The sequence below is a fragment of the Coregonus clupeaformis genome, chromosome 23, assembly GCF_020615455.1.
Source record: "Coregonus clupeaformis isolate EN_2021a chromosome 23, ASM2061545v1, whole genome shotgun sequence".
In the NCBI taxonomy this organism is placed as follows: Eukaryota; Metazoa; Chordata; class Actinopteri; order Salmoniformes; family Salmonidae; genus Coregonus; species Coregonus clupeaformis.
In genome coordinates, this window is record NC_059214.1 from 20,886,582 (window position 1) to 20,910,184 (window position 23,603).

Sequence of the window (23,603 nt, forward strand, 5' to 3'; positions counted from 1 at the left end):
TGCATGGAAGAGTGGGCCAAAATTCCTCCACAGCGACGTGAGAGACTGATCAACAACTACAGGAAGCATTTGGTTAGTCATTGCAGCTAAAGGTGGCACAACCAGTTATTGAGTATAAGGGGGCAATTACTTTTTCACACAGGGGAATTGGGTGTTTCATAACTTTGTTTATAAAATAAATGAAATATGTAATTGTTGTGTTATTTGTTCACTTATGTTCCCTATATCTAATATTAGGTTTTGGTTGAAGATCTGATAACATTCAGTATCACAAATATGCAAAAGTAGAGAAAATTAGAAAGGGGGCAAATACTTTTTCATAGCACTGTATATGCATAAGCTCTAATATGCATATGGGTGTTCTACATGCAATGTCTTAAATGCTGTCAGTTAATCATCACCTTAGAAAGCACTGACCATTTTGTTTTTTTGTCTTTTAAACAACATCATTTTCTTTCTTTGGCTTTGAAACAACACCCCTGTTTCAACCTGTTGTTCAAATTAATTTAGCCTAATGGTGACATTTAAAAGCATGATACTGTTTTGATGGTAAGTGTTTGATGTGATTTTCGATTGCATCGGCATTGATGTTAGAGGGACAATAGAGCACTGAATACCAGGTTGTTAGCGAGTTGGATACTATCAACGCATGTCCAGAGTGCATACGAGGAGATGACCGTGTCACGTGGAATTTGACTGCAGTCATGACTGCTGATGTGGTAGTAATATGGCCACTGCAACAGCCTTAGCAGTAACATGTATTTCAAATACAGATTCAAAGTGGTGGACCTCTTGACCATGGCCTCTGTGCACCAGAATGCAATACTGGATGGTGAGCACGAGAGGCCAATGCTGGAGGGAGCCTTGACGTTTCTCGTCATCTTGTCCAGTCTTCGCATCCACTTGGGTAGGTGCAGATGCATTCAGGGGAGAAGGAAATTGTACATGAACAACAATTGGAATGTTTGTACCATCCTGACTATATTGGCGTTATCCATAGATGATACATTAATGAATATTTCTTCCTCTCATTGTTAGGCATGGCCGATGATGAGATTCTCAGAGCCGAGATGGTCTCCCAACTGTGCATGAACGACCGCACCCACAGTTCACTGTTGGACCTCGTATCCTCACTGCTTTATCAGCCTCACAATTCACAGTATAATTAATTTAATATCCTAACCCATGGGCAGTATTTTCTCTGATTCTCATTTATGAGTTGGTAGCTGGATATTTGGTCTCCAGATTTTCTAGTGTCTGGTTGTCAGTGGTAACTTTTTCTGAAGACCTTGTTTGTTCCCTTGCTAGAATATGTAATTACTCCTCAAAGGAAATGTGTTGTCCCTGTTCTACAAATTGGAAAATGCACCAAAAACACCTTGTTTTCAGCAGACCTTCCCACTGTTGTTACATATGACTCTGATTGTGACTGGTTTAATCAATGTAAAATTGCAACTTTTAACACACAGCCAACAGTCTTGGCATTTTCATTTTTGGGATCACTTTTATTATGTTGCACATTTGCCTAGGTGCATACTTTCCTTAAGTGAATATTCAGATTCCTGAGAATCCCAACCCCAAGAGTGGGATCGTGCCGGGAAGCTGCAGCTTTGAGGAGATGCTGTCTGCCGTGGCTGACTTCAAAGCCCCGGTGTTTGAACCTGGGGGTTCCATGCAGCAGGGCATGTACACGCCTAAAGGTAAGTTGTCCATTTTATCTCCTGGCCTGTGGCGTATTCACTAGGTACAGAAATGAAGTAAATGTAACCAAGAAACTTGTTTTCTCATATTTTCTGTTGTTGTGAAACATGTTTTACTACGGTGCAAATGTTTTGCTACGGTGTGTGACCTAATGCTGTCAAAAAGCTTTGTTGGATTATCACCAAGCATATTGTTTTCCATTCAACATAATCACAGGTGCTTTTTCACCAGACTGCCTTGAGAGGTCACTCATGCACCACAGTTGACTATAGTTCTACCCAAAACAGAAACCTAGGGACTTGCACAGTTCACAAGACTGAATCAAGACTAGTTCCCTCTGGAAGACTTCATTATTGCTCTGCACACGTTTGAAATTGTGATGCCCTTCAGGCAGTTACATCAATACCCTTTGTCTCCCCTGTTACCAAATATAGGGTATTGCCTCAGCTGCAGAGACCAGTGTATTTTGAAGTCAATGGCTCTTATAAAGCATTGTGCCTTTTTATATCAGATCAGGATTTGGCTCATTAGGTGTCCTATCTTAATGTCAGCCCTGTGACTTTGTTGTAGATTGAGCCATTTTGGCTCAATGTCCAGTTTTTAAATGTATATTTGTAATGGAGACCTCACCTCATACAAAATCTGTATTATGTTTTGTTTTATGAGGCCATTCTCTGCTGATATGATTATTTTGTTGGTTGTTGTCTGGGATGGGGGGTGCATAGACATTGAAAAGGTGTTAGCCTGCCCCCAAGTGTCATTGGAGGCATCATATTGTCATTGCAACTCCACATTCACGGTCATTGCACATTCCACTTGGGGGCAGGCTAACACCACTTTCTGATAGCGCAGTAGAAAAAAAATTATGTATTGTATGTCAATGTGACTTTTTAGCAGGTGTCCCTAAAGGATTTCTTTGTTTTCCAGAGGAGGTGTGGGAGAAGGAGTTTGACCCCATCATGGTTGTTCTCAGAACAGTCTACCGTCGTGATGTCCAGTCAGCAATGGACAGATACTCAGCATTGTAAGTTAACGGTCACTAAGCTCATCGTCTCCAGCTCGAAGTGATTTTTTTTAAAGCATGTGAATAGTTAAGGTTTTGAATGATTATTTATGAATACATATGTATTATAACAGTACATTTAGTGTATTTTATATAGTTCTAGTTCGTTCAGTTCTACAGTTAGGATGGTCATGTTTGAGCAGCCATGCCAAACTGAGTGGGTGGATGTCAGGCCCTGCTGAATGTTACAGGGTCGCTGTTCCCACCTTCCCTTGAAGGGAGGGAAGAGAGGGTTTAGGCCTACATAATGAAGAGAGTGATTAGGCCTACATAATGAAGAGGGTTTAGGCCTACATAATGAAGAGAGTGGTTAGGCCTACGTAATGAAGAGAGTGGTTAGGCCTACGTAATGAAGAGAGTGGTTAGGCCTACGTAATGAAGAGAGTGGTTAGGCCTACGTAATGAAGAGAGTGGTTAGGCCTACGTAATGAAGAGAGTGGTTAGGCCTACGTAATGAAGAGAGTGGTTAGGCCTACGTAATGAAGAGAGTGGTTAGGCCTACGTAATGAAGAGAGTGGTTAGGCCTACGTAATGAAGAGAGTGGTTAGGCCTACGTAATGAAGAGAGTGGTTAGGCCTACGTAATGAAGAGAGTGGTTAGGCCTACGTAATGAAGAGAGTGGTTAGGCCTACGTAATGAAGAGAGTGGTTAGGCCTACGTAATGAAGAGAGTGGTTAGGCCTACGTAATGAAGAGAGTGGTTAGGCCTACGTAATGAAGAGAGTGGTTAGGCCTACGTAATGAAGAGAGTGGTTAGGCCTACGTAATGAAGAGAGTGGTTAGGCCTACGTAATGAAGAGAGTGGTTAGGCCTACGTAATGAAGAGAGTGGTTAGGCCTACGTAATGAAGAGAGTGGTTAGGCCTACGTAATGAAGAGAGTGGTTAGGCCTACGTAATGAAGAGAGTGGTTAGGCCTACGTAATGAAGAGAGTGGTTAGGCCTACGTAATGAAGAGAGTGGTTAGGCCTACGTAATGAAGAGAGTGGTTAGGCCTACGTAATGAAGAGAGTGGTTAGGCCTACGTAATGAAGAGAGTGGTTAGGCCTACGTAATGAAGAGAGGTTAGGCCTACGTAATGAAGAGAGGTTAGGCCTACGTAATGAAGAGAGGTTAGGCCTACGTAATGAAGAGAGTGGTTAGGCCTACATAATGAAGAGAGTGGTTAGGCCTACATAATGAAGAGAGTGGTTAGGCCTACATAATGAAGAGAGTGGTTAGGCCTACGTAATGAAGAGAGTGGTTAGGCCTACGTAATGAAGAGAGTGGTTAGGCCTACGTAATGAAGAGAGTGGTTAGGCCTACGTAATGAAGAGAGTGGTTAGGCCTACATAATGAAGAGAGTGGTTAGGCCTACATAATGAAGAGAGTGGTTAGGCCTACATAATGAAGAGAGTGGTTAGGCCTACATAATGAAGAGAGTGGTTAGGCCTACATAATGAAGAGAGTGGTTAGGCCTACATAATGAAGAGAGTGGTTAGGCCTACATAATGAAGAGAGTGGTTAGGCCTACATAATGAAGAGAGTGGTTAGGCCTACATAATGAAGAGTGGTTAGGCCTACATAATGAAGAGAGTGGTTAGGCCTACATAATGAAGAGAGTGGTTAGGCCTACATAATGAAGAGAGTGGTTAGGCCTACATAATGAAGAGAGTGGTTAGGCTACATAGGGAAGGGAGGGAAGAGAGGGGGTAGGCCTACATAATGAAGAGCGGGGTTAGGCCAACATAGTGATAGGGTTGGTTCCAATTAGTTCACTGTCGTGTAAAATCAATATTTCAAGGCAAACTGTAATAGAATTTAGGAAATCCATCCTTCCTGTTAGATTTAGGTTGGACGTCTCCGAAGACAAATGTGATGGTTGGGGTGAAGGAGATAGTGTTAGGTTAATTTCCTGAAGATCTCTTTAAGATATGAAGTAACTAAATGTACAGTGTTCTACTGGCAGCATTTCTTAATTTGAAATAGCAGTTTAAGGACAAGGAAAGCCTACATGGGTAATGGATTGATGTGCTTTTCTTTCTCTATGATTTCTTCAATACCAAATGTAGGCTATATTGAACAAGGCAATTTAGAAATCCAAGCAATTCTATCCTTGTTGAACAAGAAATACGAATGATTTGATTTCTGTTTGGTATTTTTTCGATTATGACTTCATCACAAGTCGAAAGAAACCATTCTAGTACTGAGCGGAGTAAACCTGATGTCATGACGACACGGTAGCATATTTCCCCCTCGAAGCATATTGAAGCTGCTATTTCCCCACCTCAGTCTGTGACATCAGGCTTATGTTACTTGTTCACACTGTTTGAATATGATGGATTGCCTGTCAGCCAGGCCACGTTTTTATATAACCACAATCCTGTCCGCGCTAATAGTGTGACACTATTCAGCCGATTGGCTGTTCCATTGCATAGACTGAAAGGTTTTGTGCGGTAAATTACTCAAGATTATTTGTCACATTATTACCTATGCATTTGTGATGTTGAATGGATCGCTATTGAATATTTTCAATTGACTGTATTACTGCATGGAATTGAACTGATTTGTTGTTGTACCCAGCTTGAAACAGTCTGGGATGCACACGACAGGGAATCCATGGCCACCGTACAAAGAGCGGACTCCTCTGCACCCATGTTACAAAGGCCTGGACAGACTGTTGCACTGCAAGACTCTGCACATTGTCATCTTCACACTGCTTTACAAGGTGACCCTTCCAACAGCTCTCTTCATTCATATTATTCATTGCTTAATTTGTCATGCAAAGAAATTTCATTGTTTGATATAACGATGGTGAGATTGCCCTGTAATTGAACTCTAATGAAATGTTTTGTTTTAGATCTGGCTGGATCACTCCAACATGTCTGAGCATATTCTGTGCATGGTGCTCTACCTGATTGAGCTGGGCTTGGACAACCAGGTTCAAGAGGACAAGGAGGATGAGGTAAGATGTTCACTGGCTTGATCATTATCTGACCTTCAGCCACTGAAAGACAACAGGAAAAAAAAGACATTGTTGCCAACATGTCGAGAGCTTGGGACTATAAGGTTCTATCTGGTGGTCCTCTGTAGCTCAGCTGGTAGAGCACAGCGCTTGTAACGCCAACGTAGTGGGTTCGATCCCCGGGACCACCCATACACAAAAAATGTATGCACGCATGACTGTAAGTCGCTTTGGATAAAAGCGTCTGCTAAATGGCATATTATTTATATTATTATTATTATCTGCATTTTTGTCAAAGTTGAGTTGACAGCCTTGTTCTGTTCAATGTTATCTACCTATATAGTACTCTAAATACCCCAATTCCGGTTGTTAAGTTCAAAAGAATACAAGATAAATTGTTGACACCATTTAAACCAATGAGGGTTCGGATCTTTAAAGCCAATTATCTCAATCCTCTTTTTGCAGATAGAACCTTATAGTCCCAAGCTCTTAGTATTAAGGGACCGTCAAGGTGCTCTTCCCCTCCTCTTGTTTATTCCTATGTGTTCTTTACATTAACCTGTCTCATGTACTGTGACTAGGAGCCTTGCATTGAGGAGCACTGCCATGACAGCTGGTTCCCAGGCACCAACCTCCTCTCCAACCTGCACCATGTCATCAACTACGTGAGGGTGAGGGTGCCTGAGACTGCCCCCGAGGTGAAGAGGGAGAGAGATCCCCCTCCCAGCACCAGCGCTGAGGCATCCAACTTCGGCCAGGTCAGAAAAACCTCTGTCTCCTCCCTGCCTGCGCACCGGGTGGTACTGCTACTACTTATGTATTCATACTACAGGTCATGTTCAGAGTCTGGGCTCAGAATTGCTTGCCTCGGGTATCATGTTAATTCAATGCGTTTGGTATATTGGTTATTTTTGTGTTATGGAGCCTGTCATATCCTCCTTTTGATGCAGAGAGGTCGCTCTTTGGCGGGTTATGTGTTAGAAGCATTTTACGTATGTTGGTTTGCCGTACTTTTGCTCCACAGAATTCCAGGCGTCTGACAGGGAATTGGAGAGAGGTAGCTGTTTGCATTTGAGTGTTTGTTTGGTCATATTAAGAAGAGGAAGACCTGGTTGATTTCCTCAGGGCCTTGCAGTGTGTTCTATTCTCACCATTGTGTGAAACCTCATGACAATGTTATGCTCTCCTCTGTTATATTTGTGTGTCTTATGATTTGGAGCCATATTGAGGTTGCAGTCTGCCTTGGTTTGTTTAGTGTGCTCTGATGGGGTTTCCCTCTTGACTGCTGAAACTACACTGAACAAAAATATAAACGCAACATGTAAAGTGCTGGTCCCATGTTTCATGAGCTGAAATAAAAGATCCCAGAAATGTGAAATCCATAGATTGGGGCCTAATGAATTTATTTCAATTGACTGATTTCCTTATATGAACTGGAACTCAGCAAAATCTTTGAAAATGTTGCATTTATATTTTTGTTCAGTATAATTAAGTGTATAATGTGAGTCTGGGTAAATGCTCTTTAACTGCATGTAACTTTGATTGATGGCGCTCTGACTGGGCTGTATGATGTATGTTTATTTAACAGTGCTCCGGTCCTTTGTCTGGGTAGGTCATCGCAATCGTTTAAACATTTTTCACATTTAAAGCAGGGAGGGTTGAATTTTCTCTCAGAATATGAACTAGCACTCTGAGCTTTGAAGGGGTATTTAATGTTGCTGTGCAGTGTTGGGTAAATTACTTTCTAAATGTAATCCGTTACTAGTTACCTGTCCAAAATTGTAATCAGTAACATAACTTTTGCATTACCCAAACTCAGGAACGTAATCTGATTACTTATTTTTAGATTACTTCCCTTAAAGGTCAACTGCCCCTTAGAACCAACTTCTCTGGTTTTAAACGACCTATGTGGCATCGATATGTCAGAAACATGAATTATAGTGTCAAAATTGACTACAAAGTTTAAATAGGATTTTTTTTAAATGTGGGGGTTGGATAAACGCCGAAAATAAGGTATGTGGTAAACACAGACTTAGGAGATCTTATACGTTTTCTTCTGTGAGATAATCTTCGTCAGCTAACGTCATTTTTTGTGAATTGAATAATAAAAAAACACAATCACAAAGGCTTCATAATTCATGAAGGTCATGTTAACTGACTGATATAATCTCATAGAACAAAATGATCTCCTAAACCTGTGTTGACCTTAGTTTCGCCGTTTATTCCAAAACCCTATGCTTTCCCCATTCATTTTTCCCATAGGCGTGGCTGAATGAACCACAGGTAATTTATTTCCGGGTTTTAGGACTACAAGCTTGCGAGCTCTACAGCTGTCAAAACAATCCAAGCAAATTGAACATTTACACATTTACCACACTTTTATGCGCATTTAAAACATAAACCATATATATATATATATATATTTTTTTTTTTATCTCCTAGATTTAGGACAGACACTTCAAAACCTTGTTTCTTATAATACATTTTGACTGTCCTTTTTTCCATTTTATGAACGTGTTATTCAATGCGTTTCAATGGGCTTTAGTAGTAAAGGCAAAAATCAATATTATATTTAAAAAATATATATGTTGGTGTTTTTTTTTTTTATATACTTAAAGGGGTCCTAAAATTCCAAATCAAATAGCTAAATGGTCCATAGTATGACCATCTTAAAACAATTCCAAATGTCAGCTTAGCACTCCACCCCTCCCCCACCGTCTTAGACTCTAACGAATTAAATGTGTTTTTGACAGTATGTGTAGCACAATACTACAGAGTTTAGAAGGGAGCAACTCCCTAAAACTTGTATTCCATAGGCTGGGATCCACACTGCAGCTGTTGCAAGAGCGCATTTTTCACTGGTCGCAAAAACAATGATTGATAGGCAGCTTAAACGTCTTCAATTCAATCATTATTGGGTTAAAATACTTGCATACATTTGTCAACAGCCATCCACAACAACCACAATCCATACGGCGCAAAGAGCAAAATGAGAGCGCAGCAGAGTGATTCACATAACTTTCCTATGTACATGTCAATAAGTGATATCCGTATCACCAGTAGGCTACACCACTGCTGTCGTCCTTACCTCTAAGTGTTTATTCAACTTGGATGTATAATCTTTGGATGCCGACAGCAATTGCACCATTGGACGACCTAGTTTGGACTGTAGCCTACAAAAGCCTATTCCTGCTCTTTTCCCACGATCCATCAAAATGCATTTGGTGTGTCATCATAGTGGTCGCTGACTTGTGGTCACTCGCTCAGGCAGGAAACAAACTGAACTTGTTTTTTTTAAATGTTTTTTTTCCACAAACATCCTTTCTGAATTTAAAAGTAATCTAGTTTTTCAAAAGTATCTGTAATCCGATTTACAGTATTTTTGCTGGTAATGTAACGGCTTGCATCATCTGCATGTATTTAGTGAGAGCCATTATTTGAGCTGCAGGTTTGGAAAGTGTGTGTGTGTGTGAGCGATCTGATGTGTGTTCCTGCCTCTGCTGTTGTAGAACGTGCGGGAGGCGCAGGTGTTCAGCTTGGTGGCGGAGCGCAGGAGGAAGTTCCAGGAGATCATCAACCGTAGCAGCACCGAGGCCAGCCAGGTGGTGAGGCCCAAGAGCAGCTCCACGCGCTGGGTCCCGCCCGGCACGCCTCCCCAGCTGGTCACAGAGATCCTGGAGATCCGCGAGAGCATGCTCTCCCTGCTCATCAAGCTGCACCAGAAGCTGTCGGCCAAGCAGAACTCTCTGTCGGCCACCTGGCTGGAGGACATGGAAGCCAACCCCAACCACCACGCCCACGGGGACGGCATCACAGCCATCGAGCGCATCCTCACCAAGGCGGCCACTCGCAGCCGCCAGAGCAAGCGCAGCATCCAGGAGATCTGTGGGAAGGTCTCTCCTCCCGTCGCTCCCAAGAAGAACAGCCCCACTGACAAGAAGACCATGGATAAGGACGAGAGGTTTGTTACAAGCTCCCATCCTGTTTGCAAAACCATGATCACCAACTTACCTGTATCACTTGTCACTTTATTTTACGCCACTTAAAATTAATACAATAATCAATGTTAAAAGGTCATTAGCCTTTGAAATGAGACGCTCTTTTGAAGTTGGTCAAAGGGCATCTGCAGAGTATGCATTTGTATTCTGTAAACCCCCCTTCACCCACTGTAGAGTCTGTTTTGAAATTAAGATAAAGCCTGATTTGGCAATTCCGCTCACATTCACCAGCCACATCATCCCTTATTCTGTTCCCACCACTAAAGATGATGGAATGGGTTAAAGCACTCCATGATGACCTATTTTTGGGTTGCCTCTACCCGCAGACAAAGACAAAGGTAGCATCTCTCGCTCGGTGTGGGCTGTTGCCAGGGCGACTGTGGGCCAGCCAATGGCAGAGGAAGCCGAACGGGGTGCTACACATTTCTCAGGCGGGCCGCCTGTGCCCCTGAAGCTGTCAGTGGGAATTACTGAGCTGTGGCACTCCTGTCACCGTTTGTTTATGTCCTCTTATTAGGGGTCTCTATTTACATTCAACCCTGCTCCCTGGAAGTCTGCACAGGAGCTACAGCCAGCCACATCAGGGAAATAATCACCTTGCCAACCCAGCACCCAGTCACATACTGTAGCCTTATTCAAATCAGACTCCTACTTTGTATGTATCGTATCCAATGCTACAAAGTTCATCTCACACTTTATACCAGGGGTATTCAACTCTTACCCTACGAGTTTCGGAGCCTGCTGGTTTTCTTTTCTACCTATTGTCCCAGGTCTAAATCAGTCCCTGATTTTAGAGGGGAAAGATGAAAAAGGCAGAGGAACTGGCTTTCGAGGTCAAGAGTTGAGTTTGAGGGCTTTATAGTATGCTTTTGTGGTAGCGTCTCAGGAAAAACAAGCATCTGTGACGGACAGACAGTAACTGTCTGGAAATGGGAATGCATTGGTGGGTGAGTAGTGGTGATTTAATGGCTAGTCATTGAGAGAAGGGCTTTCAGTGTTTTATGAAACCAAGCGTTTCCACTTACCCATGGAAGCTGTTGCTATGGAGATGGGTTAACCCCTTCAGTGTGTAGAGAATAGGCATTACTCCTGCATCAAAATAATGGAAGTCTGGGCCATACGTCTCAGCACTCTATTTTAAGTACATTTTGATTTGAATAATGCGATAGGATGTTTTTATTTGTGGTGGTGTCAGGTTTGAGACTTTCCACGCTATGCAACACTTTGACAGTTACGTAAAATGATTTGACTGTGACTTTTATCATGACAGTTTTATATGTAAAGTCTTCTATGATAAGTTTTGTTTTTCCTGGTCTTTCAGGCGCCAGAGGGCTCGAGAGAGACAGCAGAAGCTACTGGCTGAGTTTGCCTCTAAACAGAAGAGTTTCATGGAAACAGCCATGGATGTTGGTAAGGAGTGACCCATTTGGACCAGCAGCATTTCTCATTCTCAAAGCTTATTCATATTGTTACCTCATCTATTAACTATTCTGAATGTTTGGTCAGTTTTTTTCAGGGTTCTAATATACAGGAAAGTTGATTATTCAGAACCTTTCCAAGCATTTAGATGTACTAATGTATTGTAATATTTGTTAGAATGTGCACTATTATATGCTAGCACTTCTTGGATACAGGGCTTGGTTCTCTATAACATTCAAGTGGACTCCACTCATGTTGAGGACATATTGTGCACCCGTTCCATTATAGTTCTTGAAGGAAAGTAAAAAATAAAGCTTTGCTTTTTTCAATGTGGCAAGGTGACACTAGCCACAGCCCTCAGGCCTCCCTGGTTTCCCCAGGCCTGTTAGGAGCAATGAGAGGAAAGCACTCCTCTGAGGTTGGAGCCGTGCTGGTTGAGGGCACAGCAGATCAAAGCACTAATAGTGGGATGGACTCCCAGGGACCACCCTGACACAGCGTGGTTAGTGGATGAATAATGGTCTCTGTGATCAGAGGGAGCACTTAGGCAGGGCTACGGACGGACCTCCGGCTGAGCACGACAGGACGCCTTGTGTGCAGGGCTGCATCACAAATGGCACCCTTTTCCCAATATAGTGCACTACTTTTGACCACAAATGGCACCCTTTTCCCAATATAGTGCACTACTTTTGACCACAAATGGCACCCTTTTCCCAATATAGTGCACTACTTTTGACCACAAATGGCACCCTTTTCCCAATATAGTGCACTACTTTTGACCACAAATGGCACCCTTTTCCCAATATAGTGCACTACTTTTGACCAGAGTCCTATGGGCCCCGGTCAAAAGTAGTGCACTATAAAGTAAATGGGGTGCCATTTGGGAATTAGCTCTGGCCTCCCTCAGGCTAACTGCTGCCTGGCTGGCTGGCTACAAGGTTCACATACACAACATCCACCTCACATACCTCTACTGTATTGGCACAACTAGGGGCAGACAGAGAAATACGCATTGATAATTGCGTTTTCTGATTTTGTCAAAAGGTGTAATACAACTAAATGTATTGGCTATAAGGTTTAACATTTTAATGGAGATTTCACTCTTTCTGACCCACATTTATTGAATGGATTAGCTTGTGTTTCCATCTTATCAGTATAAATAATGGTCTTGACTTCTCATGAGCTACATTTGTTTCACAGATTTGAATCAAAGGTCACAGAGAATATAAATATTTGCACTGGAATTTTATCAAGACAAATTGGTCCAATGGTAAGAGCATCTGTTCAAGCATTAATCTCCCGGTGCACTTGGCCACAGTGGGTAGGTATGTTCTTTGTGGAAAACTAAAGCCAAGATAAGACAGAAATATTGGAGTACAATGATGTCTGGTGTTTTATGTGTATATTGACAAAATCCCCCTTTTGAATTCCTGTTTACTGTGTTTGTTCTCACTCCTAGTTGTGTGCCACATGAAGGATTCCCATTTGAATACCCCAAAGCTCATATGTTTCAAAATAGGATCCTATTGTTTCTGAGCATTCATGCGTTTAACTCGGACAACAGATGTTGTGAGCATCTGCTTTTTAAATGGATCTTGTGACATTGCTTATTATGGGCTCTAAATTAGAATGACTTTGTCGAATCTCATTTACATACAAAAATCTATATCATAAATATTTGACTCAAAGGGATTTGTTTATGATGGAGCAGTTGTAGGTTATGCCATTCGAGGGCTAAAAATACCAACGCATCCTTCATAAGATGCCATCCGAAAGCATTCAAATTTTGTGATGATAGCTGTAGCGACAATCATGCTACAATATTGACTGCAGGATTTTACACGTCTATAGTAGAGAAAAATAGCATAGCAACTTAGCAAGGCAGTAGTCCCCCATAGCAACACCAGTGTCCTTGTCTCCAGCCCTTCTCCAGCTCTGTGTGTGTTCTGTGTATACTGAGGGCTTGAGGCCTGAGCTGTTCCATTGACATCTAATGCAAACTGTTTATTTCCCCTGGAACACATTGACCTCTCCCGAGATCATATTCCACCTGAAGCAATAAAACAATTCCAACACGGGTTGACATTTCTATGCAATATTTACTGTTCAAATTGAACACGGTCTTTAACATTTAAAAACTAATTTCACAGTAGTCATTCATCTCTAGCGCCACGCCAATCCCTTGGACAGAGGAAGCAGAGAGCTGAAGTGTGGTTATTGGAAGCATTGACGCTAGGCACGGTCTGATGTTTGTATTCCTTTCCAAGTGGAAATGCAACATTAGGTAGAGTGGTAATGTGTGTACTTATGCAGTGGCAAGGCTGTCTGAAAGCCTCCTGTGCTTTTGCAATGTCTATCCACTTTACCCACTCTTTCTCATCCTGTAATTGAGAAAATGCACTTGAAAAATACATGCTATTTCACCAAAGTGGAAATGTTGAGACCCGTGTTTGCGCCACTCTAATAGAACTAGTCATTGATTTGCTCTGAATTAGCAAAGAACAAGGTAATTGAGCATGGTATTATTTCTAGGAAGGAACGTGTGCAGATCTGCCGGTTATCACCTCTAATGGCATTTTTATTAGCTCCCTGTTTTAGCCGGCCCCAAAGACGGCAGAGTTTCACACCACATTACCTCCTAAAGTTTTTGGTTTTTGCACATTGTTTGCCAAGATCTTCCCTGAGCTCCAAGCGCTTATTCTAATATGTTTTGTCTTCTCGCTGTTAGTTTAATGTGAATTGTTCCGAAAATCCGTTAAGAATGCAAAATTGCTATCCAGCTCCAAATATGATATATCTACAGCATTTCTGATGAAGCTTTTGAATGTGGTATTAATAAAGTGTCGTATTAAAGAACCAAGAGTAACACTTTGTGGTTTCTTTGTTTGTCTGTCAGAATCCCCGGACGCTGAAGCAGCCATGGACCTGGGTGCCTCTGAGGTGATGGAGTCTGAGGTCCTCTATGACTGTGTGATCTGTGGCCAGAGTGGCCCTTCCACTGAGGACCGGCCCACTGGCCTGGTGGTTCTCCTCCAGGCATCGTCAGGTACTTCTGCACTACATCCCCCCAGGAACCCCCTCATTGTGTCACACACCTGAATTAATGGCTTACACCGTCTGCCTTTGTCTCACCACTGTCCTGATTTGTTGTTCAATTTCAACCACCTACAAATGAAATGGCAATACGGAGTCAAATTAAAGGTAGTGTATTTCATTGATATGAAAATCTACTTCCCATAGAACAGCCCTTGCCTGTTAAAGCTACACAGTTATTCATGGCAGCTTAGCACCAGCATATTGGAAATTGCATTTTAATAGGTAGGTTAGCTGTTGTTTTAATTGGCTCATTTATCATTCATGTTGATCGCTGGCTTAGTTTTCATACTGCCTTTCTATGCCGTGCTGCCGGACAGAGGAGGATCATTCAATGTCATGAAAATAGACGGCATGTTTGATTAGTAATTAGTTGTGGTTTGGGAATGCTCCCCGCCTCAAGGTCAAAAGGACACCTTATTTGATCTGCCACCTGCTATTTCATATTACGCCTATCAAAAGACAATTAACTTAGTGTTTACATTATCTGTCAGATCATTATTGTCCTTTCATAGATAGGAAGCCATTTTTTTCTCAGACTGCCACTGATTTACTGAGACGATGTGCGGGAGATTAGCTGTCATTATCGACTGATATATCAGTCACTATCCTCTGTTCCTGATGTGGAAAGGGGAAAACATCTGTGTTTGACTACAGGCATGCCTAAAACATGACGTGTTCTCCAAGCAATCGCTGCCCTTGATTGTTTTATGTAAATGTTATGCAGATCTATAAATAGCAATCTGAGGGCTCATTACTCATGGTAATACATTTATAATAAAGCTCATTGTCACTCACTGCGAGCCCCCGTGCTCTGATTGTTTCAGTGTTGGGACACCGATACAAGAGTGACGAGGCGAAGAAACTGCCTACCACTGACGATGAGCACATCTACCCAGCGGACACGTGCGGGGCGACTCACGACGTCAGACTCGCGCTCATGCAGCGCTTCTTCAAAGACGTAGGTGTCTGACTGTCGCACTCAGTCACTTAAACACATTTTCTCTCTACCTCGCTCTCTCTCTGCCTCGCCCTCTCTCTGCCTCGCCCTCTCTCTGCCTCGCCCTCTCTCTACCTCGCCCTCTCTCTGCCTCGCTCTCTCTCTGCCTCGCGCTCTCTCTCTACCTCGCTCTCTCTTTATTTCCTTTTGGTTGTTTTTTCTCTACGTCTTGGATCTAGCTAGTAAAGTCTCACTGTAACACACAGGGAAGCGTTTCAATGTAAGCGCTGCCATCTTTGTGAAGTCTTTCCCTAAGCCTATTTTATGCACAGAGTGGATTCCCATCATGCATGTCGAACCATTTCCTCCTGAGCGGAGTTCAGGTGTTTCAGCAGCCCAGTGTTCCTGCCTGCCAGTCTGTCAGCAGCTCCAGCAGCCAGAAAACGGAGAGAATCAGACATGGAGGATTAAGACCTCCTGACAGAGCTTCTCCTCCCTCACTCCTGCTCTACCTCTCTCTGGGAGCGCTGAGGCAGTTAGTCAGCGTGACGAAGAAACACTGCCATGGTCTTCGGGTTTTAGCTGCACTGCTGTTCTGCCATTTCTTGTCTCCTTCTCCAGAAAAGGCTCCTCCTGCCTTTCTCGCACTTAAAAGTGCTGCTGTAGAAATGTAGTTAAATCAACTTTCTTGTATATATTTCTATCAAAGGAGGCTGCTGAAGGAAGGACGGCTCATAATAATGTCCGGAACGGAGTACATGGAAACCATGTGTTTGATATATTTGATACCATTCAACTCATTCCGCTCTAGCCATTACCACGAGCCATCCTCCCCAATTAACGTGCCACCAACCCCCTGTGGTTTCTATTGTACCGTTATGGAACTTTAAAGAGACTAGACTCTTACTTGTCTTGAGCTGTTGTCTTGCCTGTTTCGCAGAGTTCCTGTCTGCAGTCGGTCTCAATAGGCTGGGATGGAGGTGTGTATGTGCAAACCTGTGGACACACCCTGCACATAGACTGTCACAAGTCCTACATGGAGTCTCTGCGGGTAAGAGTATCTATATGAATGTATGGATTGACATAAGGGTCATAACATAGGACAGTCCTACCTGCCCTGTTTTTCTGTAATAGTCCAACGTGTCTTTTTTATTTATTTTTACCCAGAATGACCAGGTGCTGCAGGGCTTCTCTGTGGATAAGGGCGAGTTCACCTGCCCGCTGTGCAGACAGTTTGCCAACAGCGTGCTGCCTTGCCGCCCAGGCCGGAGCACCGAGGTGGTCAGCTGGCACATGCCCACCAACAAGAAGACCGCTGTGCTGGTGAAGGAGGTGGAGGACCTGCAGGAGCAGCTGGGACTTTTCCCAGTAAGCACCACTGTAAGGCAGAGAGATATACACCGCTTCACCCAAGTCTGTCCCCCTGACCCTGATCACTCCATCTTCACTCCTCACTTCCTGACAAATGAGACTGACACCAACAGAATTGTAGCTATTTCGGTGTTACTCCAATTTGGCCTCAATTCATTTTTAACCTGTCATCTCCTGCCAAACCTTTGCTGTGGTTTGTTTCATGTACTATCCTAATGATTTGAAAATGCATACATGTAGGTGGCCATTATGTCAATATTACCATATCAACAACATTTCAAAATGGAGATCCTGCGTAGTCACTTTGTAACCGTTCCCTTCCAGACGGAGTCCAACCTGAGTAAAGAGATGGAGTTGGTCATCAAGGACATCAAGAACACCACCCAGAGGAAGTATATGGACTATGGCAAGAACCCTGGTTCCCCTGACAACGACTTCCTCTTCATGTACTCTGTGGCCAGGTGAGAGACCACAGACTCCTCTGAGATGCTTAAAAATAATGAAACTGAAGAGAAACTCCATTTATCACAGTCATATGGAGGATTTTCCATTTCTAGCTCCATGAGACTAAGTGAAAGTGCAACCTGGTAACATATGGTGTGAGTCGTGCAGGCCTGGGAGATGAGCGATGGCCTGGTCACTGCAGGTCATTTCTGTGAGTGAGACTGTGTTCCCGTGGCTAGTGACCCCTATGCGTGCTCTAGTCAGACAGGGAGGTCCTCCTACTGCTCTCAGTTATGCAGCCCACTGACTCTGGTCTTGTGGCCTCTGGCCAAAACACTGGCTGCCTGGCCTGTCTGATCCGCTCCTTTGTGCTCTTAAAGCCATCTCCCTGCCTTGCATTACAATGACTGGGCACAGAAAGAGAACTGCAACATTTCCTGAGTTTAGCCTAGTTGTATTTTTGTTTTGTTATTTTCTTCCATTGAGCACACTACTTCGCTTGAGGGCTGCTTGAAAAAGGCTTTTGTACAATATCTGTAGTGTACAGTGGAAGCGTATTGAATTTTTGTCATTGTACTTGCACCGGATATATAGATTACTTGGTATTTTTTTGAAAGTTGCTCGGTAGCTGTGAAGTTAGTTTTTTGATTGACTTTATTCATACCTCTGATTGTATGGGGCTGGAGGTGTCGCTGGAAATGCTTCTAAACAGCATTAGCAGCTTTGTCAATTGAGGCTGCAGGAAAATGGTATTGACTCTGGCTGGTTCCACCATCCTGTGCCGAGTCCTTTATTACCTCTGACTGGATGGATTTATCGCTCTGCCTCCCTTTGACTGATTTGAGTCCTTTTTCGCCTGAGTACTTATTCACAGTTTTGTTGCTTCTTGTGTTGGAGCCCTAATCTTCCTTCTTTGAACGTGCTCCTCTAAATGATGTAAACGGATGTAGCAGGCGCACTGCTTTTATCATTGTCTGAAATTGATAATGCGTTACAGGGACTAGAGAATGGAACCGTCATTTCTATTCTCTCACCAGAGGCAGGGTCATGGATGCCCTTGGCCCCTCCCAGACCTCTCCCCCTCCCATTTTTCTCTCACCCTGTGCCCTGCAGAGAGAAATCCTTGCTCCCTGTGTCTGGGTGCCTGTTGGCTTTCTCAATTTCAGTGAACAGCTCAAATTGCCTGAGGAGTGGAAAATTCCTCTGTCGGAAGGGCGCTCTTATCAGTAGCAGCCAGATGAAGCTCGGCATGGCTGCATTATCTATGTGAAATTGCTTTTTCTCCCAGGAAGCCCGAGGATTTGCCCCCACCAACCAGCCTATGGGAGGAAACGGCCAGTGGCAGGATCAAAACAACCCCTGTTCAGTCTAATTTAACACCTATCTGCTTTTAATATCAATTTATTCTCTAATGGTTTAACTTTTTTTCTTTATTTGATGGCAGAAATTGAAATATTAAGTGAAATGTGTTTGGATATGCATGGGAAATTCACAGCAGAGATTATATAAGGGAAACTGTGGATGGAACAGCTTTTATGCTAATAGCCTAGCTTGTGCAAACCCTGAACCATTTCAGTTATTGATATGAAATAGCTGGTACAAACACAACAGCAAATGTCTGCTACATCTTCTATATCTGATGTTTCTTATAAAACAGGTGAATAGAGGGAAAGCCAGTCAGTAACCTTACCCAAGGCAGATATTGGTGATAATTTCACTCGTTGATGCGTTTAGGTTGCTACCAGCCCTACTCTCGTGGGTTGCTACCAGCCCTACTCTCTTGGGTTGCTGCTAGCCCTACTCTCTTAGTTTGCTGCTAGCCCTACTCTCTTGGGTTGCGGCTAGCCCTACTCTCTTGGGTTGCTGCTAGCCCTACTCTCTTGGGTTGCGGCTAGCCCTACTCTCTTGGGTTGCGGCTAGCCCTACTCTCTTGGGTTGCGGCTAGCCCTACTCTCTTGGGTTGCGGCTAGCCCTACTCTCTTGGGTTGCGGCTAGCCCTACTCTCTTGGGTTGCGGCTAGCCCTACTCTCTTGGGTTGCTACTGCCATAGCAGGTAGATGACATAGTCCCCTGTAGCTCAGTTGGTAGAGCATGGCGCTTGCAACGCCAGGGTTGTGGGTTCGTTTCCCACGGGGGCCAGTATGAAAATGTATGCACTCACTAACTGTAAGTCGCTCTGGATAAGAGCGTCTGCTAAATGACGTAAATGTAAATGAAGGAATGTTAATAGTCCACTGTCCTGTTTCTTAATGGGGAAAAACTCCTGTCAGATGGCTGTGCAAATGCCAAAAAATATTCATCCTGTCTCACTAAGCCCTAGCAGTTGACCGTGTGTGTGCTTAGTAATGGTTGTGTTTCCTCAGGACAAACCTGGAGCTTGAGCTGGTGCACCGTGGAGGGAACCTGTGTTCTGGAGGAGCCAGTGCTGCAGCCAAGCGCTCCTGTCTCAGTGAGTACACTACACCAGTCCCCTCACCTTGCTTCTCATAAGAAGTGTGCTGCCCTCTACTTGACCACTAAGCTATTGTGTACATCTGAAGTTGACCTTGTGTAAAGCCGTTGACCAATGTTTCGTATATTAACATTTTGAAATATTTTTTTAGATTTAAAGAGTTGAGTATGAAGTATTTTAGTCTTTGTTCTTTTATGATAAGGTCCTTTTGGAATTCAGGCTGATTACGGTGACTTGAGGGTATTGGGGGTGGTGGGAAGCCTTGTCCCATCGGCCTTTGTGTATAAAGTGTCTGAGTTGAGATTGAAGTCGCTCGTCCATGTAACTGTTGGACCATTTGTAAAGATTGTCGATTAGCAGTGGCAGGGAAGGAGAGATGCTATCCCAGGTGAGCTGTTGCCGACGCGTTCTGCCGTCAGGGTAAATGAAGCGGACAAATGGGTCAAGTGCTGTTTTAGTTGATTGTGTGGCAAGGGTGACCCGCTGAAGACCGAGTGATGTTGCCGTCTTGAGAGGTGACTCAGCCCACTGTGACAACAATGCCAAAGACAAAGCCTCCGACAATGGTTGTCGATTTGGAGGACAACACACACTTATGCTCAAAGAGGTGTAGACGAAGATGCAAGGTTTGATTTTTGGATGGTCGACTCACTTAAGATGCCCAAGATGTTTCTCCTTTATTGTACTTTGTCTGTAATTTGAACTTGACCTTCAACCTTTAATGTGTTAAACATTATGTTCTCCTATCAGAGCTGAGCCTGGGGATGAGAGCAGTCCATTTTCCTGCTCTGTTTAATTAGTCTGTTTAGTGGCGATAAATTTGAGCAGCTCGCGGCACTAGTGAGATGCCTGTCATCCTTGAGTGGGGCAAAAGAGATTTCATACTTGAGGACTGCCATTTTCTGAGCTACATTAACTTGCGTAGCCACGCTGGCGGATAAATCTACTGAGTTGCAGTACATTAGCGTTGCCTCTTCGTATGGAATGGGATATGGAGGTGTATTGGGGACGCTAACTACTAGAACCCAAGGGGGTTTCTAAGCCCATATCCCACAAGGCACTTATATCGTTTAGCTGATGAGGATGTCATAGGCTGGAGAGTGGAGCCGGCAATCTCTCGTGTTAAATCAACTGTGGTGAGTCCACCTTCAAATGGCTCGCCTCTGGTATATCTGCCAGAGAGAACATTTTGAATTAGGCCAGTCTGGTGATGTAGTCTTTACAGTGAAGATGGCCTTCAACGTCCAATACAATACTGTAATGGTAGGTGTCGGCCTATCACGATGAGATGTGTCCAAGATAATTTCTCATTTGAAAAGTGTTTGTCCGCGGGACGGTGGGGGGGTGTAAAAGTAATCTAATCCCAACATAGGTCACACAGCCATTACAAATCTATATTGGAGGGATGACAAGTGCGGGGGTAAAGATCATGGCAAATAGCATGAGCTTTAATAGAAAGCAGAGCCAGATCAATATCTGAAGGCAAACTGAAGGCATCTCTATTGGTGCTGTCAGACTGTGTGGCTGTGGGGGTCGCAGAGCAGCAGGCTGGGAGATGAGAAGCATGCACATACCAAGCACCAAGCACCAGGCAGGGGCTGACTGATGGAAGAGGTGTTAGCCATGCGAGCAGCAATTGAAGCCTGGTTCCCTGCCAGCTTGAAGGGCATTGGCTGGCGATCCTTCCGCCACAGTGTCACTCTTCACATGTTGTCGTCCTCTAGTGGAAGGACTCTAACCCCAACTGACAGACGGAGGGACTGAAGTGGAGTCAATCACCTCCCTCGACCTCTGGGTCGTATCCTGCTGCTGTCACCATGTATCAGCTGTAGAGGGCAGTGCTGCTCTAGTTTTTGACAGTCAAGTGAGCCAACTCACCCAAAAGTCCAGATTGCAGCATTGGAATTCAATGTTTTGCTGCATTACAGCTGTGTCATAACTCACAGAAACAAAATATATATATATATATATATATATATATATATATATATATATATATATATATATATATATATATATATATATATATATATATATATATATATATATATATATATATATATATATATATAGGGCTACAGATCTGTTGACAAGGTTGGATGTAAGAAACTGTATTAGTATTTGAGACCACTTGGTTGTTCTGGGTGAGAGAAAGTAGCCAACGCGAGAGCAGATCTCTATATTAGGAACATATGATTTACATTTACGTCATTTAGCAGACGCTCTTATCCAGAGCGACTTACAAATTGGGGGTTTATGTTATTGTATGCTTTACAGGTGTAAATTTAAAAGGTGATTTTCAGATTTCAAATACTTGTTTAACTATGGTTCTAATGAGCACAACCTTAGTGGGCCATTGTCAGGCCATTATAAGGAGAAGCAGATTCATTCCTTTTTTGGTGTTAATAATATTAAAGGAGGACACTGTTCCAGGAGGAGATTACATTTTTAGTAATGGTGTGTGTGTGTGTGAGAAAAGTGTGGCGCTCTTCATGTTCCACAGTGAACAGGTGTGACTCCTGACCAGAGAGGATAGCTGGGAGCAGAGTAGTGCCGTCTATCCATCTGGCCTGGCCTGCTACCCAGCCAAACCATTACGCTCAGTGCAATCAGTTCAAGTCAACTGCATTTGTCATTTGATACACTCATAGCTTGGTGTGCTAGTGGGCACTGACCTACTGACATGCAGGTGGCCAGTTACAGTAGCTGTCTCATTTCTGTGCCAGTGTTCTGATCTATTTGGCTGACCATTTTAAATCCATTTTGGGGTTTTCTTCTGTCTTTCAGATCAGCTTTTCCATGTGCTTGCCATGCACATGCGTCTGTACAGCATTGATTCTGCATACAACCCCTGGACCAGGTTGACCCAGGTGGCTCAGAGAAGCGACGAGTGAGTGACAGCCATCCTAAAGCTACACTACATAGACATTCAGTAATCTACTCTCACCTCTCCTCACCCTGCAGTTCCACTACACATACTGCTATCTTATCACAAACTCAGCCACGCACCCTGCATCAGTAACCCCCCCGAGTCCTGCAGATCCACCTGACATCCCTACACCCCTCTCCTGAGCCCAGTTTACCCTAACAGCCCCTACAACACATACGCCACACACACACACACACACACACCCTTCCTGTAATCACAGTGACACTCTCTCCTCACACTAAACACCACCACCCCCACATCCTCCTGGCCCTTGCAGCTTTTCCTCCAGACAAAGAGGAGACAAACACCGAGAAGGCACCATGTGTGGTTGCCATAGATACCAATAATTGCTGCATCTGGCAAATTACCGGGTGCTTGTTAGAGAGCGAAACAACCCTGTCACAATCACTGCACCGAGAAACAACGCACTGCACATCTCAGCCCTCCGCTGCCCAGCATCATCTTTCACAGGATCAGAGAAATGTAACAAAGCATAGTCTCCCCTTTCTTCATGCTCTTGCCACACAGCTTGTTTTTGTTGGTCAGATGTGCTCTGTCTTGAATAGTTTGGCTTCCCAGGTTTTCATTTCTGAGCGCTATCAGCATCCCACTATTAGCACTATTAGGTGACCTAACGACCTCTCTCCCTCCCTGTTAGCAGTGGACGACCGCTTTTACACCTGTTACTATTTAAATGCTCCGAGCCAGGCAGGAGTCTGAGGACCAATTTTGTGTTCAAAATACCTAAGGGATTTGGAAGGCAACTATGTCATTGACACCCTCATACAGTCATGTTGCTCTATTTAAATAGGACAGAGAACGTCGATGCCCTAGTCTGACCTATACACTGTCTGTTTTTCATAACCTTATGTCAATTTATGTGGATGCCTTACATTTTTTTAATAAGTTTTATTTTGGAAAGACTACATTGCTCATATTATTTATTAGTCATCTGGATTTGACTGAAATGTCAAGTAAACATATTTAGTTGTGTGGGCTGTACACCCTTGGCAAGTCTTTTGAATTTGATGGAATGAAAAGCAGATTGCTGCGTCATAAAGGTCTTCTTCTATTGCACGCTACAATTAACAGGCGAGTGCCTTCAAAATGGAATGCATTATTGTGTAAGTGCAGCTCCCTTCATTCGATGTCCCCGGAGGTCTTGAGTGGAGATGGAGGCTCTCTCTATGGGCAGCCAGATGAAAAGAAGCCATTTTAAATGGAGATGGCAATCAACAACAATATGTGGCTC

General features: G+C 43.5%; 1 protein-coding gene across 5 annotated transcripts in view; it reads left to right on the forward strand.

The window, feature by feature from the left end:
* The window catches only part of ubr3 (ubiquitin protein ligase E3 component n-recognin 3), a 44,417-nt gene that overhangs the window by 8,215 nt on the left and 12,599 nt on the right, over positions 1-23,603 (forward strand). For 2 of the 5 annotated variants that reach the window (XM_041844350.2, XM_041844351.2), the window contains exons 16-32: positions 774-907; positions 1,039-1,124; positions 1,559-1,700; positions 2,629-2,725; positions 5,324-5,468; positions 5,601-5,705; positions 6,287-6,463; positions 6,730-6,762; positions 9,215-9,666; positions 11,025-11,113; positions 14,019-14,168; positions 15,043-15,176; positions 16,096-16,206; positions 16,323-16,535; positions 16,851-16,987; positions 19,334-19,419; positions 22,210-22,312. In XM_041844350.2, coding sequence (XP_041700284.2) covers positions 774-907; positions 1,039-1,124; positions 1,559-1,700; positions 2,629-2,725; positions 5,324-5,468; positions 5,601-5,705; positions 6,287-6,463; positions 6,730-6,762; positions 9,215-9,666; positions 11,025-11,113; positions 14,019-14,168; positions 15,043-15,176; positions 16,096-16,206; positions 16,323-16,535; positions 16,851-16,987; positions 19,334-19,419; positions 22,210-22,312 — 2,394 coding nt within the window. The remainder of the gene's footprint in view (positions 1-773; positions 908-1,038; positions 1,125-1,558; positions 1,701-2,628; positions 2,726-5,323; positions 5,469-5,600; positions 5,706-6,286; positions 6,464-6,729; positions 6,763-9,214; positions 9,667-11,024; positions 11,114-14,018; positions 14,169-15,042; positions 15,177-16,095; positions 16,207-16,322; positions 16,536-16,850; positions 16,988-19,333; positions 19,420-22,209; positions 22,313-23,603) is intronic. The other 3 variants (XM_041844352.2, XM_041844353.2, XM_041844355.2) reach the window with 3 other exon arrangements.